The 20212-nt window shown below is 42.1% G+C and overlaps 1 protein-coding gene across 1 annotated transcript; it reads left to right on the top strand.

Annotated features, from left to right (window-relative positions):
- Positions 1-1612: 1612 nt before the first annotated feature.
- On the top strand, positions 1613-19978 carry LOC129836177 (rho-related GTP-binding protein RhoQ-like). The gene is made up of 5 exons (XM_055902027.1): positions 1613-2207; positions 2592-2650; positions 11062-11226; positions 17942-18037; positions 18285-19978. Exons 1-5 carry the CDS (start codon positions 2066-2068, stop codon positions 18444-18446), a joined length of 624 nt encoding a protein of 207 aa, XP_055758002.1. The 5' UTR covers positions 1613-2065; the 3' UTR covers positions 18447-19978.
- Positions 19979-20212: the final 234 nt, after the last annotated feature.

Consider the following 20212-nt stretch of genomic DNA (forward strand, 5'->3'; position numbering starts at 1 on the left):
TGTGTGTGTCTGTGGAGGCATTCGGGTGCACATGTCACATGAAAAAGGTCTTATCTAGAAATATGAAGAGCAAACCAATCCAACGATAAATCCCCAAAGAAAGTGCTGCAGACTTATCTGTTACTGAAGATACTGAGACACTGGGTTGAGATTTATTTGCATGGACTTTTCATTTCATTTCAATTTTCTCAACAAGAGTGGTCAATCAAAACAGTCAAACTTGGACTGTCAAAGAGGAGCTACTGGGACAGCAGCCCTGTCTTTTATAGATACCTTGACCTTTAAACCCAGTCCGGTTACAAATAGACAGTTGATATTAAAGTCATCCACTGGGAAATCAGGTCAGCAGCTCACTAATGAACTCATGTAGCTTACCAACATCAAACGTACACCAGTAGCCTAGTTTAGGCCTACAGAGTGATGCTCTGTGAAATGAAGACAGGTTTTATATACAGTACATATACAGCAAATTAATATATGCATTATATGTGCATCCATTAGATTACATAAAAACAATGCAGATAGTCTCATTTGGAATTTGACTAAATGCTGTTACTTATCTTCTCTGATTGGTTCATAACACCTACTATGCTACATGTTATGAACAGCAAGTATTAGGTAATTGTTTGGTCACGTGAAAGCTACAGCAACTGGCTGGGTTCCTTTTGCATGGGCTGGTGCCCCGGGTGGACGGAGTTAACACATTTGAGACCATTCCATTGGTTTTAACAATCTTCTCCATTCACCCGGGGCACCGGGCCATCCAAAGCGAACAGGCCCCTTTTCAAAAGATATGATAGCGCTACACTGGAGGTTGAAAGAGAGCTTCGCAGCTCAGGGGAGCCACGCCCCTTGATGCTGATTGTACAGTTGTACAGTCTGGTTAGGGACTATCAACAAAGTGGATATGAAGTATAGGGATGTTGTGTGGGAGAATGTATGCATTTGTGCATATGTGGCATATGATATCAAATGGAAATAGGGTAGGAGAGAGAAGTCCAGGACATATGTTTTCTGGGACAAACATGTGTAACAATACAGCTGTTCCCACCATTATCAAACAGATGTGTGTGTGTGTGTGTGTGTGTGTGTGTGCGCGTGTGTGTGTGCATATGTGCGCTTGCTTGCAAGTGTGTTTGTTTGCTTATTCTTCCTCCTTGAAAATCATGGGTCTGGGTGCGCTAATTCAAGGAGACAGCCCACACCTGTCCAAGTGCAACACAGAGTCACAGAGTCTTCTCTTCCTGCATACTGTATTTGCACAGCATCCACTCCCCGTGGTGTTTCCATCTGCAAGATCCTCACGCTACTCTCTCCACTCCCTCTTCAGGTCATCATGACATTGTCATACTTTTGTTTTAGGCTAATGATTTGGGGCAATTATGCCATCATTTGGGATTAATTAGGACTAAAACCATAGAGAAAGTCTCTGGATTTAACACCATTATGCGTAGGGTATAGGCTATGACTAAAATGTTGTGTCTGAAGATGCAAACCAAGTGTAATAACGATTAAACAAAGGCTATTTGGATACACTTCAACAATATAGCAAAGTAGTTGCCTAAAGCATAATATCAATATAAACCATCCACAATCTATGGATTTTTACCAAAACCCATTGGTCTCAGATATAGCTCCGCCTCTACAACAAGCGAATTCACCTTTTCTATAGTGCCAATGCAAACTAGGCGAGGGACCGAGAGTCAAGGGGCGAACTGGGGAACAGCGGGCTTCCTAGCGCGTGTCTCGCAAATACATCAACGATAGGGCGGGGGACTGGGGCGAACCCGTTTTGACTACTGGGACTTTCTAGACTTTGCTGAACCGGTAAATAGCCACCCTGCACAGTGCCTGTGTTTTTTGTGTATGCAGTGTGGAAATAAAACCCCTTTACGGCCACATTTGCAAACTGGACGGCAGCAAGGAGGAAGGAGAAATGGAGTTTCCATTGGTCAGGGTGAGTCGCGCATTTGGTCTCCGTCTCTGGTAATGCCAGTGGTGTGGGGATCTCCGTGCAGCTCAGGAAAAAAGGGCGTCGGAGGATGGTGGTAATGATAGGATCATCATGGCAAACGGAACTGGTACTCTTATGTTGAAATGCGTTGTGGTTGGAGACGGTGCTGTGGGCAAAACGTGTCTGTTGATGAGCTATGCCAACGACGCCTTTCCGGAGGAGTATGTTCCCACTGTGTTTGACCATTATGCAGGTAAAATGATTTTGGAACATGTCATGATCTTACATGAACATTTAGGCTGTGTGTGTGTGTGTGTGTGTGTGTGTGTGTGTGTGTGTGTGTGTGTGTTCTCGAATTGAATCATTTCCAGTTACCTGATCCTTCCTAATAAAATCTGACACTGGTAATCTAGTTACTGTTGCATGAGTTTAATCTCTATACCAATTTGTTTGAATAGTCCCTACATTCCAATGTTCAGGGGAAGGTGAAGTGTGATTGAATGTAGTGCACTGCTTACATTTTCTACTTTCTTTGTCTCAGATTGCATAGGAATACATCTGTTTCTATAATCAAAACCACTTGGGATAAGAGATCCCTCTGTCTCTCTCTAAACAAGCCTTTTTCATTGCTTTGCAGTGAGTGTCAACGTTGGCGGAAAGCAGTACTTATTGGGACTGTATGACACAGCTGGTCAGGTACAGTGAGTTTATTTTTACTCTGGCTGGTTGCCAAGCATGCCACGTCCAAGGACACAACCTCTCCCGATGTGCTCCCCCCCTCTCCCGATGTGTTCCCCCCACTGTTAACCAATGGTGCTCTAGACACACCCACCAGCTTGAAAATCTGATCACTCTAAACGGCAACAGGTGACGGTTTTCTCCACATTGCTCTAGTTTCCAGTCAGTCTGGTGTGTGATAGACCGTGGTTGGTAGGCCTAGTTAAGCCTTTCAATAGGTCTATTATGTAGAGAACAGGGGTCCTATGTCCAGTAGGGAGGTTGTCACTGTCTTGTTTATGGGTTGGTTCTTTACAATGTGGCATTCAAATCCGCAAGTGTATCACTCAACTTACACTGTACACAGCAGCACGCAGTCAAATGTGCACACCCATAACATTTTCACTCACCGTCCAGCAAGCTCTCGCGTAAACACACACTCACTTTCTCCTCTAAGACCTCTAGCTCTGTTTTTCCAAGCTGGGTCTTAAGTTAAGGCATGTTACATGCAGCGACTAATTGATAACACTCTCCCCCGAACCCGTCCAAATAGGTCCCGAACTGAAACACTATTTACCTGGTGAAAGGGTGAAAAGGTTTTGAGGATGAGAAATAATACTACGAGGCCCGTTTGTTCATTAATAAAATATAAGTACATGAATAGTTTAGCTATTGTCTCCAACAATCCCAAATATTTATTCCCACTCGAATCTGTGGCTACCATAACCATCATTCTTTGAAGGAACAATATGATCTTAAAACTACATTTCAGTAGTGTTTCACACAGCTTTCTGTTACTCTTTGGTGTTTGATTGCAATTCCATGTCTGGAGGCTTTTTTTTTTTCTGATTCAGACCGTCTGTGAAATTGAGAAGTATCCCAGATGTCGACTGTGGGCGCAGAGGCCACAGAGTGTAGTTACTTCTCTTCAAACGCAGCCCCTCCACTCCTCCACCTCGGCTGATCTCTTTATGCTTGAGCACAAGGCCAGCTGGTAATGTTTATAGCTTCAGCATCTGATCAAAGAAGGGAGTGCTAGAGGGAGGGAAACCGGAAGAGGGAATAGAGAGAGACCGAGGGGCTGGCTGAGACAGAGGGGGGAAAAACAAAGTGAGTGGGGAGTGAAAAACTGCAAATCTGCTCTGGAAACCTGTAATACAGCCCTGTAGGAGGCTCGGGCTGGGGGTATGGAAGAATGCAATGCTAAAGTCTATACCCCTCTCTGTTGAGGAATCTCATCCAACCCAGCCACCCACCCGCTAATTCACACTCTCCTGCTACAGTCCCCACCTTCTGCTCTGCATCAGACATGTTTTATTGGCTCCAAAGACCTTTTAATACTTATGCCCCTGGCAGAGCTGAAGCTCCCAGAATTGTCAGCTTTTTCATAGGGGAAGATGATTAACCATTTGCTCAAAGAGAAGAGAAATGAGCCTCTCATTTTGTCTGTGTATCACTTATTCCACCTCCGGGTTATTTCACACATCTATACGTAACACGTTCAGTCACATTTCTTAGCTCTTGAACATGTGGGCCAAGAACAGAAGGAACAGAATGGAATATACTTTATTGATTTGTTCATTCATCCCCTCCCTGGCTGATGCACTAATCATAGAAAGCTAGCATTGCTGCTGTGGATAGGAGGAGGAAACAGGAAGTGGATGTTAAGTGCTGTTGTACCCATGGCAACACTGGGCTCTCTCTACTCACTCTTCACTCTTTCCCTTTTTTTGCCACTCAGTTTCTCATTTGCTCACTCCCTCCTGCACTCGCACTCCTCACACTCAGTGGCACATGCCCACCCCCCCTTTTGTTTTGTATAGGGCCTCATTAGGTTTTGTGCCCTCCCTGAGATGTGACCCCGAGACATCCCAGCAGGGGGTAGAGTAAAGTGGGCTCTGCTGCTGCCACAGGGCCTTGTTCCTCTCCACTCAGCTGAACACCAATGGCAGCACTAGACATGTCATTCACATTTGAACACTACAGCTAGAAAGTGGTTGCCGATGGATGTTTTAAACTGTTTCACCGTTGACCACCATAGGTCTAAAGCTCCATTATTTGGCATGTGATGTGATCACCTTGAATGGGATACCTCAGTTTGAACTATCACTTTAGTCCCTGTGTTGGTAAATGCTCAGACAGTTTTGAGGATGAGCCGTGAAGTACTGTAATATGAAATGCAGTTACTAGCTGGCAACCAACTACCAGTAAATTACTGTACAATTCACAGTAACCCTTTTACAGTGCAGTGTTCAAACAGTTTTGAGGATGGGCCATGAAGCGTAGTGCCTGCGCTTGTTATTCTCCTTGTGGCTATGTTGGAACAGGCGTCTCTGACTCAGCTGCCAGGCACGAGGAGGAGGGACTCATTGATAACAGACTGTCATGTCAGTGACTTGACACACTCACAGCTGAGATCACATACCCAGCCAAGTAGTAATGCCATAGAAAGCCCTGATCGAAATGTAAGAACCCGTATGGGGAGAGTGGTTGGAATATGCCCTGCCATGAGTACCTTTATTAGTTTCTTAACCCTTAGCCTGCAATTTCTGCTCCCCTGCGGAAATCGAATTAACATAATAAAAAAATCCCTAGCAAAATCTGTCGGTTTAAACTGGAGATCAGTTTTTTGCATGGACTGCGTCTAGGGTTGCACATTTTGGGGAATATTCAGATATGGGAATTAACAGGAATATGTGGGAATTAACGGGAATATAGGAATTAATGAAAATATATACAAATTAATATTAATACCATTTTTAAATGTAATTTTTTTGCATTGGATATTTACCATATCATTTGGAGACAAACATAAACCTTTTACCTTATTTTAAGTAGACATAATTGCAAATTATTACATCCTTCCAATAGAAAAATAATAAAATAATTTGTTACGAATTGAACTTTAATTAAATGAGTCGACTCTTCACATGGGATCATTTCACTGAACAACAAAAGAAAGGGAATATTGAATGATCCCCAATGATCCATCGCATCTCCCAAAAACAATTTCAACATACATCTGTAAAATGATCATCTAGAAACTAAAGCTTTGGTTGTCTTCATCTCCGGCTTCTATGTCTTCTCCCTGGACTTCCTCAATGTTCACCTCTTGAACATCAGACTCTGAGGCCTCATCTTCATTGTCACTTTCCAACCTTGTTGAGGATGGCTCGATGTCAGGCTCAAAAAGCCTCAAATTTCCCAGATGACCACCAATTTTTCAACCCTTGTATTGGTCAGCCGGTTGCATGTTTTGTGTGTTCCCAAACAAGGACTAGTTGCGCTCTGAGGTGGGTTTTGGAGGATGATGGAGGCAAGGTGGTGGCTGGTCCACCAGGTGGCTGATGAGATATGTTGGCACGACTGCCATATTGCATCTCCATCCCAAAGCCCTTGCTTGGAAGTGTACTTCGCCAGACTGCCAAGAACCTTGCCCTCATCCAGGCCAAGGTGGTGAGACACGGTAGTGATGACACCATAAGCCTTGTTGATCTCTGCACCAGACAGGATGCTCTTGCCAGCATACTTGGGGTCCAACATGTACGCTGTGGCGTGTATGGGCTTCAGGCAGAAGTCTTCACTCTTTTTGATGTATTTCAGAACTGCAGTTTCCTCTGCTTGGAGCAACAATGAAGTGGGCAGGGCAGTACAGATTTATTCTCTTACATCTGCAAGCAGAGTCTGAACATCAGACAGGATGGCATTGCCTCCCTAAATCTGTGCAATGGCTACTGCTATAGGTTTCAGGCTCCTTACCACTCTCTCCCAAAATACGTCATCCAGGTGGATCCTCTTGATGGGGCAGACTGTGATATGGCCATTTCTTCGAGAAACATGATAACACCACCCCAATGGGTGTTGCTGGGCAGCTTCAATGTGGTGCTCCTATTCCTCTCACTGTGCTTGGTGAGGTAGATTGCTGCTATAACTTGATGACCCTTCACATACCTAACCATTTCCTTGGCTTTCTTGTAGAGTGTATCCATTGTTGTCAGTGCCATGATGTTCTTGAGGAGCTGATTCAATGCATGAGCAGCACAGCCATTGGGTGTGATGTGAGGGTAGGACTCTTCCACTTTAGACCAAGCAGCCTTCATGTTCGCAGCATTGTCTGTCACCAGTGCAAATACCTTCTGTGGTCAAAGGTCACTGATGACTGCCTTCAGCTCATCTGCAATGTAAAGACTGGTGTGTCTGTTGTCCCTTGTGTCTGTGCTCTTGTAGAATACTGGTTGAGGGGTGGAGATGATGTAGTTAATTATTCCTTGCCCACAAACAATCGACCACCCATCAGAGATGATTGCAATACAGTCTGCTTTCTCTATGATTTGCTTGAACTTCACGTGAACTCTGTTGAACTCTGCACCCAGCAAATGAGTAAATAAAGCATGTCTGGTTGGAGGGGTACATGCTGGGCGAAGAATATTCAGAAATCTCTTCCAATACACATTGCCTGTGTGCATCAGAGGTGAACCAGTTGCATACACAGCTTGAGCGAGACATTCATCAGCATTTCTCTGACTACGTTCCTCCATTGAATCAAAAAAACTTCTGATTCCAGGAGGACCATGAGCTGTTGCTATCCATAAGGTGTCTGTTTCACTTTTGTCAGAGGTTGAATGTTGTGAGCGCTGAGGGATCTTTATGCACTTGGCCAGATGATTCTGCACCTTTGTTGCATTCTTCACATGTGATTTGGCACAATATTTGCAAATGTACACATCTTTTCCTTCTACATTAGCTGCAGTGAAATGTCTCTACAAATCAGATAGTGCCCTTTGCATTTCCTGTAAAGATTAGAATAAAAATGAGTAATTTTTTAAAATTACAATTCCATGTACAGATAAACAGTTAGATTAAACAGCTCTTTTGAGAGAAATGTTTTAAAATTAAACATGTATGGAAACGGGTGAATTAACACTCCACCATTATCAGGCTCAAGCAAGCTAAAACCGACATGGTATCAAAAACTAACTAGCAGGAATTGTTAACAAGTTAGAAATTATTTAAACACACTTTGCTGTAGGCTACTATTTACTAATGAACAAAAAATCATGTATGTCATAAAATATATTCACCCCACCCAGTATTGTAATCAAAACTTACCAGAAAGCATGTAGTCCTTGGCTCAGACAGTGTAGTAGTGTGGGCTCAATAGCATCTCATCACTGTGCAAGATCTTGATAATCAGCTGTACATGTGATGGAAGAATGCACTGTGCATGCAGAGGGTTGCAATTCTATTGAATTGGAGATAGTTTAACCAAACAATGCCACAAGACCTAGAATTGCTTCATGTGTATCCCTCAAAAAAAGGTTCACTGTTATAAGCAAAGAAATTTGATGAATTTAAGTAAAATTCCCCAAATTCCAGGGCTTACTTTCCAGGAAAATTCCAGAAATTTACTGGAAAGTGTCCGACCCTAACTGCGTCTCAATCCACCGCATCCTTCTGCATATGCGGTGAAAGGTGGCAGAGCTAGAGCTGTGTTTGTCAGATCATGAGACATCCCGAAGAATCAGTCTCCTCAAGAAAACGTCTGTTGCATCCAAACGTTTTGGCCTACAAACTGTTATGACCACTCAATTGAAAGATGAGACCCTCACGAACATGATGTTCTCCATTTTTGTAGACATTTTTGCAAATGTATATAACAAAAAAATACCTTATTTACATAAGTATTCAGACCCTTTGCAATGAGACTCGAAATTGAGCTCAGGTGCATCCTGTTTCCATTGATCATCCTTGATGTTTCTACAACTTGATTGGAGTCCACCTGTGGTAAATTCAATTGTTTGGACATGATTTGGAAAGGCACACACCTGTCTATATAAGGTCCCACAGTTGACAGTGCATGTCCAAGAATAAAGCCATGAGGTCGAAGGAATTATCCGTAGAGCTCCGAGACAGGATTGTGTCGATGCACAGATCTGGGGAGGGGTACCAAAAACTTTCTGCAGCATTGAAGGGCTCCAAGAACACCATGGCCTCCATTATTCTTAAATGGAAGAAGTTTGGAACCACCAAGACCCTTCCTAGAGATGGCAGCCTGGCCAAACTGACCAATCGGTGGAGAAGGGCCTTGGTCAGGGAGGTGACCAAGAACCCTATGGTCACTCTGACTGAGCTCCAGAGTTACTCTGTGGAGATGGGAGAACCTTCCAGAAGGACAACCATCTCTGCAGCACTCCAGTAATCAGGCCTTTATGGTAGAGTGGCTAGACGGAAGCCACTCTTCAGTAAGGCACATGTCAGCCTGCTTGGTATTTGCCAAAAGGCACTCAGACCATGAGAAACAAACAAGATTCTCTGGTCTGAATAAACCAAGATTGAATTCTTTAGCCTCACGTCTGGAGGAAACCTGGCACCATCGATACGGTGAAGCGTGGTGATGGCAGCATCATACAGGATTTGAGGGAAAGATGAACGGGGCAAGTACAGAGAGCTCCTTGACGAAAACCTGCTCCAGAGCTCTCCGGACCTCAGATTGGGGCGAAGGTTCACCTTCCAACAGGACAACGACCCTAAGCACACAACCAAGACAACGCAGTAGTGGCTTCGTGACAAGTCTCCGAATGTCCTTGAGTGGCCCAACCAGAACCCCGGACTTGAACCAGATCGAACATCTCTGGAGAGACCTGAAAATAGCTGTGCAGCGACGCTCCCCATCGAACCTGACAGAGCTTGAGAGGATCTGCAGAGAAGAATGGGAGAAACTCCCCAAATACAGGTGTGCCAAGCTTGTAGCGTCATACCCAAGAAGACCCGAGGCTGTAATCGCTGCCAAAGATGCTTCAACAAAATACTGAGTAAAGGGCCTGAATACTTGTGTAAATATCAGTAAAAAAAATAAAAATCTATGTGTAAAAATGTCCACCTGTTTTTGCTTTGTCATTATGGGGCATTGTGTGTAGATTGAGAGGGGGGCTGTAACGTAACAAAATGTGGAAAAAGTCAAGGGGTCTGAATACTTTGAGTTCTCATTGTGTATTTATTATTACTTTTATTATTACATTTTAATACTTTTCTTTCTCTTTTCTTTAACTCTGCATTGTTGGGAGGGGCCTCTAAGTAAGCATTTCACTGTTAGTCCACACCTGTTGTTTACGAAGCATGTGACAAATGCAACTAGATTTTTACATGCATTCTCAAACAGTTTGAAATGGACTAGAAAGCAGAAGTATCAGCATATTTTCTGTAAGATATCAGCTAGGCTTCATGAAGGCTATTTCTATTTCCATCAGTTCTTGAAACCACTGTGCTCACAATAACCTTTATTTATTTAACTAGGCAAGTCATTTAAGAACAAATTCTTATTTACAATGACGGCCTACCGTGGAACAGTGGTTTAACTGCCTTGTTCAGGGGCAGAACAACAGATTTTTATCTTGTCAGCTCGGGGATTCGATCCAGCAACCTTTCGGTTACTGGCCCAGCGCTCTAACCGCTAAGTTACCTACCGCCCCCAAATGGTAATAACAGACACTATTGTGGCATCGCCACTAGGTCGTCCAAGACTTCTTAATTATCCAGTGCACAGAATTTAATTCACTTAGATTTTTCAGTTTTTTTACCTGAGCAATGTTAAGTTAGTTTGTTGAGCTAATCAGACGGTCATATTAACGATTTTAAGACCTATTGATTTACTTCCTTCAAGCTTGCCACCTCGTCCATCACCATAACTAGTCTTCCTGTGTGCACTCTGCATGTATAAACCCAGGTCATTCAGAGTGTGCCGGGTGATGTAGAAGAACATCCTCTCAGAATTGGGTATCAGGGAGCAATGAGGAAATGCTTGATCTCATTTACACAGACCGGACCATGTTGGATATGTGAATTAGCTATTGGCGCCACACAATAAACTGAGGCCTATCGGAGATGGCAGTTTGTCTGATGCCTTCAGCACTGCTTCCTGTAAAGTACTGCTAATGTGAAATAATGCCCAATAGCCACAGTCAGAGACCGAGAGACGAGCTGCTGTCTAATGGTCATCTGTAGAAATCGGCACATCCCTCCATTTCAAAACTAAATTCTAGTGGCTAAATGTTTATCACTCCCTTCATACAAAAGTGTTCATTGTTCTCATAAAACAGCCTGGTAGCTTGGGAGTGTGCTGGGTTGTGCATGGTGAAGTCCGGTAGATAAGCACAGAATAAGTTTGCTCTCCTCTCTGCCTCAGTGAGGAGGAGAAAAAAGATTGCTGCATTTGGAGCTCATTTTTCATACGGTTTAATTATTCATGAGTATTAACTCTGAGGATGTGGCAGTCTTTTGGTAGAAATTATGTAAGGAAGGCTGTTGCTCTCGTTCTCCCCAGTGTCTTTGTTCCCCTCCCCTAACTTCTCCCTCTCCTGTGTCTCTTGTTACCCGCCCTTACATTTTTCCAGGAGGACTATGACCGCTTGAGGCCTTTGTCGTACCCCATGACCGATGTCTTCCTCATCTGCTTTTCTGTGGTCAACCCGGCTAGTTTCCAGAATGTGAGGGAGGAGTGGGTCACCGAGCTGCAGGAGTATGCCCCAAGTGTCCCCTACCTCCTCATAGGCACTCAGGTGAGCCACCCCACCGATAGCCTGTATCTATACTTTGTCCTGGCCATTTCACATGCTGAGTTTCACAGAGTGTACTGTATTCACCTGGCATGTGCTGTCCTCATCCACCCTACTCATTCTCACGTCCTACTTCACATTGACAGGGGAGGTGGATTATAAAACTGAGCCTCCACTTAAATGTACTGTACTCTGGTTTATTTAATTCTTAAGACCATTCACGAACATGCATGAAGAAATATAGGTGTATAGTTCTGAATCATTAAAAAGTAGATGGAACTTAATAGTAAGAGTAAATTTAACTTTTTCATTTAGTAACTCTCAAACACTTTCCAAAAGATCAAACCACACGTATGGGTGTCCCTCTGCCAGCAATTCCCTTGCCACCAGAAATAGTGGTGAGTTTAATGGAGTGGGTCTGTGGTTTATCGTTCTTTCAGCTGATATTTACTTCTCTTATCAGTCCCACCGTAACTCACATTCTCACACTGCATACTGATATGGACCCAATCAATTCACAGGTGACCAGAGCCACAAATCAAACACTACCACAGAAGTGTTCATGAATGTTTGTCTCAATAAAGAGTTTGTTACATGTATCAGTTAGGCATGTGCGGGGTAAAGTAGGGTCATTTTTTTTCTCTCCCTTTAATCATATAACGATTCACTTTTACCAGTTGAATGTAGACACAAATAAGACTTTTGTATTACCATTTTTCTGAAATAATTTATTAAAATGTACAAATGAGGCAATATCTCATTACCGTAATTTCCGGACTATAAGCCGCTATTTTTTTCCCACGCTATGAACCTTGCGCTTTATACAATGACGCGGCTAATTTATGGATTTTTCCCGCTTTCACAAATTCATGCCGCCAAAAAACTGAGCACCGTCACATAATGTGACGTAAATCGAGCGCGCTCAAACTTCCATCATTCTGATTACGGTAGTCATTTTGTCACCCTCATCATGGCAAAGACACGGAGAAATGCATATGATGCAGCTTTCAATTTGAAGGCGATCGATCTGGCTGTTGGAAAAGGAAATAGTGCTGCTGCACGGGAGCCTTAATGAGTCGATGATAAGACGTTGGAAACAGCAGCGTGAGAAACTGACTTAGTGCAAAAAGACAACAAAAGTTTTCAGAGGAAAGAAAAGCAGATGGCCCGAACTAGAAAATGAGGCTTGGATGAGTTTGCCTCCGGATGAAAGTGAGGAGAGCGCAATGAAAACGATCCAACATCGGATGAAGCAATTCTGAGGCTATTCAACTCCGACACCAAAGGAGATGACTTCAGTGGTTTCAGTGCACAGGAGGAAGATAGTGACCAAGGACTTTCTTGGTAGGCAATTTTTTCCTGCTATTTAAAAAAAAAAAATGTTACAAGCCGGTTTCGTTAAAGCCTATTTATTTTTGTTACAAGCCGTGTTTCGTTTAAAGGCTGTGTAAAGTTCATTTGTTTCAATGTACCGGTAGGCACCTGCGGCTTATAGACACGTGCGGCTTATTTATGTACAAAATAAATTAAAAAAAATAAATTCAGTGGGTGCGGCTTATATTCAGGTGCGCTTAATAGTCCAGCAATTACGGTAAATGCGTTTATATCACCATTTTATTTCAGCGGGCTCTCTCTTTGAAATCACTTCTAAGATTATTCACAATGATATTGGGCTGGGCGCTGATAGGGGAAACTTTGAGTTGAAGCTTTTATTTTATGCTATTTACAGAAAAAGAACCCCCGGATGCTTTGCTAGCAATAGACAAGAAATCCACAGGGGCTGGCCAATTAGATCCTGGTCTGCTTAAGTGTGCAGCGCCCGTCGTTGTTGGCCCAATATCCCAAATGTTTTATTTAACATTGTTATCAGGAAATATTCCAAAAGTATGTAAATCCGCTCTTGTGCTGCTGCTCCATAAGGGTGGAGAAAGTAGAGCTCTTAACAATTATCGCCCCATTTTCAAGGCTTTCGTGTCTAGCTAAGATTCTTGAATCCTTGGTAAATGTACAACTTTGCTCTTTTTATCTGAGAAATGTGTTTTTGAATGTAAACCAATCAGGGTTTAGGCCTGGGCATAGCGCTATTACAGCAACCACTTTAGTTGTTTATGATCTTGTCAATGCTTTAGACACTGACAAACAAAGCAGCACATTTGGTATGAAAGGCTTTTGATACGGTTGATCACGCTATTTTCTTGAATAAGTTGTCCTCGGTAGGCCTGAGCTCCGACGCCTGTTCTTGGTTTCACGATTATCTTAGTGGCAGAACTCAGATTTGTAAAGCTTGTGCTTAATATGAGCGAAACAAAATGCATGTTTTTAAACTCTAGCGAGAATGTTACAGATGGACAACATGTTCACTCCATTAGATGGGTCGCCAATCGAACGTGTCCCGCATATAAATACTTAGGCATTTGGATTGGTGTGGATTTGACGTTTTAAAAACCATATGGATGAGCTGGTTAAGAAGCTAAGATTTAAAGTTGGCTTTTTCTACAGAAACAGATTGCGCCTTTCTCTAAGCAGGAGGAAGAAAAGTATTCAGTCAACCTTTTTCATATGTTCTTGGTTACTTATCAAAGTGCAGCTGCTGCTACTCTTAAAAGTTCAGATGCCATCTCCCATAGTGCCCTTTGTTTTGTTACAGGCGACAGTTTTTATTCACATCACTGAATCCTGTATCAAAAGGTTGGCTGGACTTCGCTAAAAACCTGTAGATCTCTACATTACATCTCTACATTTGGCCCTACTTCATAAACGTCCATCTTATCTAACTGTGCTAAGTAAGTGTGCTAAGTAAATCTAACTGTGCTAACTAAGTATAGACACCTGAGTTGCCTAACCTGTTCACAGGATTGGTTAACCCTTAAGGTTCGTAGGGACTCCACTGAGCTAGGTAAATCTGATTTCTAGTTTAAATGTTTTCAAATTGATAAAAAATAAGAAACAGATGCCTTATTTACATAAGAATTCAGACCCTTTGCTATGAGACTCGTAATTGAGCTCAGGTGCATCCTGTTTCTATTGATCATCTTTGATGTTTCTACAACTTGATTGGAGTCCACCTACAGTAAATTCAGATTAGACTTGATTTGGAAAGGCACACACCTGTCTATATAAGGTCCCACAGTTGACAGTGCATGTCCAAAAATAAAGCCATGAGGTCGAAGGAATTGTCCGTAGAGCTCCGAGACAGGATTGTGTCAAGGAACGGATCTGGGGAAGGGTGCCAAAAAAATGTCTGCAGCATTGAAGGTCCCCTAGAACACAGTGGCCTCCATTATTCTTAAATTGAAGAAGTTGGGAACCCCGAGACTCTTCCTAGAGCTGGCCGCCCGGCCAAACTGACAAATCGGGGGAGAAGGGCCTTAGTCAGGGAGATGACCAAAACCTCGATGGTCACTCTGACAGAGCTCCAGAGTTCCTCTGTGGAGATTGGAGAACCTTTAAAAAGTACAACTATCTCTGCAGCACTCCACCAATCAGGCCTTTATGGTAGAGTGGCCAGACAGAAGCCACTATTGCCAAAAAGCACTCTCTCTACAGTGAAGAGGCAACTCTGTGATGCTGGCCTTCTAGGCAGAGTTGAAAAGAGAGAGCCATATCTCAGACTGGCCAATAACAAGAAAAGATTAAGATGGGCAAAAGAACACAGGCACTGGACAGAGGAACTCTGCCTAGAAGGCCAGCATCCTGGAGTCGGCTCTTCACTGTTGACGTTGAGACTGGTGTTTTGCGGATACTATTTAATGAAGCTGCCAGTTGAGGACTTGTGAGGCGTCTGTTTCTCTAACGAGTCACTGTAATGTACTTGTCCTCTTGCTCAGTTGTGCACCGTGACCTCCCACTCCTCTTTCTATTCTGGTTAGAGCCAGTTTGCGCTGTTCTGTGAAGGGAGTAGTACACAGCGTTGTATGAGATCTTAAGTTTCTTGGCAATTTCTCGCATGGAATAGCCTTCATTTCTCAGAACAATAGACTGACGGGTTTCAGAAGAAAGTTCTTTGTTTCTGGCCATTTTGAGCCTGAAATTGAACCCACAAATGCTAATGCTCCAGATACTCAACTAGTCTAAAGAAGTCCAGCTGTATTGCTTCTTTAAATCAGGACAACAGTTTTCAGCTGTGTTAACATAATTGCAAAAGGGTTTTCTAAATGATCAATTAGCCTTTTAAAATAGTAAATGTGGATTAGCTAACAACGTGCCTTTGGGACACTGGAGTGATGGTTGCTGATAATGGATCTCTGTACGCCTATGTAGATATACCATTAAAAATCAGCTGTTTCCAGCTATGATTGTTAATGTTGTAAATGACTGTCTACACTGTATTTCTGACCAATTTGCTATTTTAAAATGGGCAAAAAATAGCTTTTCTTTCCCAAACAAGGAAATTTCTAAGTGACCCCAAACTTTTGAACGGTAGTATAGTATTTACAACATATCAAAAATTCTCTCTTGACAAGTCTGGAGAATATATCTAAAGATAACCACACAAGTTGCTGAATGCAGATGCTTCTGAAGCTAAGAAATGAGTTGGCGTGTCGGAAAAGTCTGACTTTCGGGAAAATGGAGTTAAGGACAAGTACACTGAATTCAGACTACCAAACACCATCTCTTGAAAGTAAGTTACCAAATATAGTCCAGTTTGTAACATTCTCTATGAAATGGGCTTTTTAAATTCTGTAATTGAATGTAGTGAGCTTTGAAATTGTTGATGTATGTCCATTTTAAAGTGGTTCAAATGTAGTGGACGGTGGTATGGCAAACTAAAGAAATACACGTTTAAAAAACTTGATAAATGTATATGTTTACTTTTTTTTAAATACTAAAATTAATGGACCAAAATACCAACAAATCAAAAAATGTAAAAATGCAGCCTGTGGTGCCTGGCCTCATATTGGGTGTTAGTAAGAGAGGAACAGCGTGACTGAGCGTGCATTGTGTGTGTGTGTGTGTGTGTGTGTTCTGCACTCAAAAGAAAATGAAGGGACAAATGCCTCATGGTTGAATTCAATCACAAAAACATATGATGGAATAATATAATAGAGAACCAGCAGGGTAGCCTAGTGGTTAGAGTGCAGGGGCGGCAGGCAGCCTAGTGGTTAGAGCGTTGGACTAGTAACTGGAAAGTTGCAAGATTGAATCCCCGAGCTGACAAGGTAAAAATCTGTCGTTCTGCCCCTGAACAAGGCAGTTAGCCCACTGTTCCTAGGCCATCATCGAAAATAAGAATTTGTTCTAAACTGACTAGCCTAGTTAAATAAAGATAATGAAAATAAGGTTTGGATTGTCTTTGGAAATAGTGCAAAGGACTAATATGGCACATTTCTCAAGAACTTCTCAAAAATACAACAAAAACATTTATAATAATTCACAGTTCCTGTTGCTGCAGGATTATTTTCCTGCTGTAGCAAACTGGCTCAAATTAAGATCCTACATCTGTATACTGATCCTGCCCATCGTAAGCTTTGTTGTCTGTTTGAATACTACAGTGAAACTCCATAGAAGAATCATGAAACAAAGGAAGAGCAACTCTTTGGTAATTGAAGTCAAATGTGGGGTGCTCTTTGAAAATGGGGAAGAAGATCCATTTGGTCTCCCATCTAGTCCAGCTCTGCTTAGCTTTGATATTTGCCACTGACTGTTACCAATCATGTGAGTGATTGAGAAATCGCCACTTAATAGATTCATTGTTGCGTTAAAATTCATTCCAAAGGGTAGGTTTAAATTCAACTGAAAATAGACAATACAGGGTTTCAAGCTTTGGTTAATTTCAAATGGAATAGAAAAGTTAATAAAAAAAATCCAAAATCCAATCAAACTGCATTTTAAGTTTGTGCTGTTTTAGTCCTATTTTTTTTACATACATTTTTGGTTGAAATGGAGATGTGAATTCAGGACATCAATTATTAATTTGTAGACAAACTTGCACAAATGGAACTATCTAAGCAGTAAATGCATCTCCTTTAAATGTTTGCTTGTGTTGTTAACCAAACAAAATGTAACATTTTTGTAATCCAGTAAATAGCCTTCAGTTTAAGGCTATTTTACAAACTAATGTAACAGTATTTTTTTAAACATTTTTAATTGAGTAAAACACTATGGACACATTGAGGTTACTGCAACAAAGATATTCTTATGTAGTCATAGAAAGTGCATGTTCAAGATCGCATTCAAAAGTAGCAGGTCTGTGGAGATCTTCACAATTGCGATTTTAATAATCTGTGCTTAATCTCGAATGGCATTGATCAGTTGCACGACGTACTTGAATGATCTCAATTGCAACCAAGGTCCTTTGTTGTGCTAGATGGAGCACAGTGATAACATTGTTGTATAAATAAACTAAATATCTGACATTGTATTCCCTTTTGAACTTTTGGTTTTTAAATGGTTGAACGTGCAGCAATAACAATTTGTGAGAGAATTAAACCAAAAATCTGACATTGAGAATTTGGTTGTGGTTTTTGATGGTTGAAAGGATGGTCATAACACATTGTTAAATTCCCAAACTTTTGGTTGAAAATAGGTTGTAATCTCATTGATCAACGTATTAACTAAATATTACCAAATGATTCGCGTTGAAATGATGTGGTGTGCTCAGTGGGTAGTTGAATGAACAAGTTGTTCACTCAGGTTTCTTCTTAAGCAACTTATTCACTTATCTGCTGCCTTTCTGATTGGCTGTGCTGATTGGAAATGTTGCCTCTCCCTGTTTCAGATTGACCTGCGTGATGACCCCAAGACCATTGCCAAACTGAATGACATGAAGGAAAAACCCATCACCACAGAGCAGGGCCAGAAGCTAGCCAAGGAGGTACGTACCACTGTGGGGCCAGGAGGGAGGTTAGAAATAATTTTGTGTGTAGGAGAGACAAGTGATCTACCTCACTTTACACAGATGGTCTGTCCCTCGTCAAACCAATTCTGTATTCAAATTATTATAAAGCTTGTATATATTCAGTTTTGGGCATTTGTTGATTGAGTCTCACACACAAAACTTCCTCCCCAAGCTAGCTTAACCCTATGTTGATAGTTTTGAGTGACAGCCTGTTCCTCTCCAGATTGGTGCGTGTGTCTACGTGGAATGCTCGGCTCTCACCCAGAAAGGACTGAAAACTGTGTTTGATGAGGCCATCATCGCTATCCTGAACCCCAAGAGGAGAAAGGGAGTCTTGAAGAGAAGACTGGGGCCACGCTATATCAACTGCTGCCTCATCACGTGAGAGATGCAAACATCCAAAAACATCTGGGTCATATTTATTAGGGCATGCAATGGAAAATGTTTTAAAACATGTGAAACAGAAAACAAAAACAAGCATTTCTTATTGAACAATATCAGGAAGCCCCACCCTGTTTCAGACTGTTTTCTTCCATTTGGTGCCTAATGAATACAAACCAGAACGAATGACAGAGACCGCGGAGAGGACATAAAAGGGGGGAGAGAGACTGAAGGACCAAAATGGACAAGGACCCTATTTTTAGTTCGGGGCTCTTGAGAGATTTTGTCTCCCCTGCTGTCGACCAATGGAGTTAGGGGGCAGCTTTACTACCAAAGGAGCACAATACCCAAGTCAACAACGCCCTTCAGTAAGACTTTATTTGCCTTTTATAAGTACTTTTTTTTCTTAACGTTAACAAAACATATTTTTCCTGTACAAAAACATGCTGTCAGAAAACACATAGGTATCACGTGTCCATTGAACTCCTGATATGACATGTATTTTTAGTAATGCATGGGTTGATTGCATTTATTGAAGGCGCTTTCCATCAAGCCTCCAAGCGCGTGTTTGAGTAACTCACCTCAGCCACAACCAATGAAATACTTTGTTTAAAAGAACAGGCTATTCCCCTCAACTATGGGGAGTTGTCTTTTTTTCTACTAATCCCATATTTTATAACATTATCTGCTCTTCTTGCTCAGTTTGCGGTGCCTGCAGTATTATTACTAAACTTGGACGTGAATTAATCAGTAACCCAATGGTGGCCAAATAATTGAATGCATACAGCTGCGTGGGATACCGGGATGTGGGGAGAGAGGCACACAACATGAAGCACAGTCCACATACCTATCCTTGTCCAATAAAGCACAGTTAAGTCGACCCGCAAACCCTTACCCTTAGCATTATCGTGCTGACCTGAACATACTGTGTACTAATGGCGGATGCAGAACCAGTCCATCCCAATTCAGCTCAGTTCGGCTTGGCTCAGTAGTGTGAAAAGGGTACCTCTCAATTCTGTCATTGAAGCACAGAACATACCATGGTTACAACATCCACCCCCAATGGCCAAGGGGGTGCACGCATGAGCACAATAAGCCTCCTCCAACCATATTCCAACCCCTGATTTCTCCATATTCCAAACCCCATCTTCAGACACATATGCCTTCCCCAGCCGGAAGAGAGCTCTTCTTTTTTATTTTGTTGCATTTTTCTATCCATTGGGAAGGTGCTTGCTGACTGCCTGATCTTACAGTTAGGTTTTTTTTCAGGTCAGAGTTGGACTTGTTGATTTTTAAAAGCTTTAATGTATATGGTGCTCCTCTCTTTCTCGTTCTCTGTCCCAGCCTGCTGTGCTGTGTACTGTTTTTCCTAGAAGAGCAGAATGGATTATCGAGTGTTAACATTCTCTATTTACCAGGAAGTTGTTGCACATGCTGCTACTGAGGTAAATTGAATGGATCTTTAGCGGTGCAGAAACAAGTGCAGCTTCCGGTTAATCCTTTTCTCTACTCAATAAATGTGTTTTACTATCTAAAGCCTTTCTTTGGGGTCTTCCTTGAGGATGAACTACTAAGAGGATGTGTTACAGGACATATTATGATGTTTGGTTATGTATAGATGTTGTTTTTATAAGTACAGTATTGGGCACAATTGATTTGGATCAGTTGCTAGCTAGGCCATTGTGACCTCATACAGGAAGGAGTGTCTTCCAAGTGTGTCACACATGTGATTCCTCCCGAAACCCAGAACAACAAGGACCATGATTCACA

The sequence above is a fragment of the Salvelinus fontinalis genome, chromosome 37 (genome assembly GCF_029448725.1).
Source record: "Salvelinus fontinalis isolate EN_2023a chromosome 37, ASM2944872v1, whole genome shotgun sequence".
NCBI lineage: Eukaryota > Metazoa > Chordata > Actinopteri > Salmoniformes > Salmonidae > Salvelinus > Salvelinus fontinalis.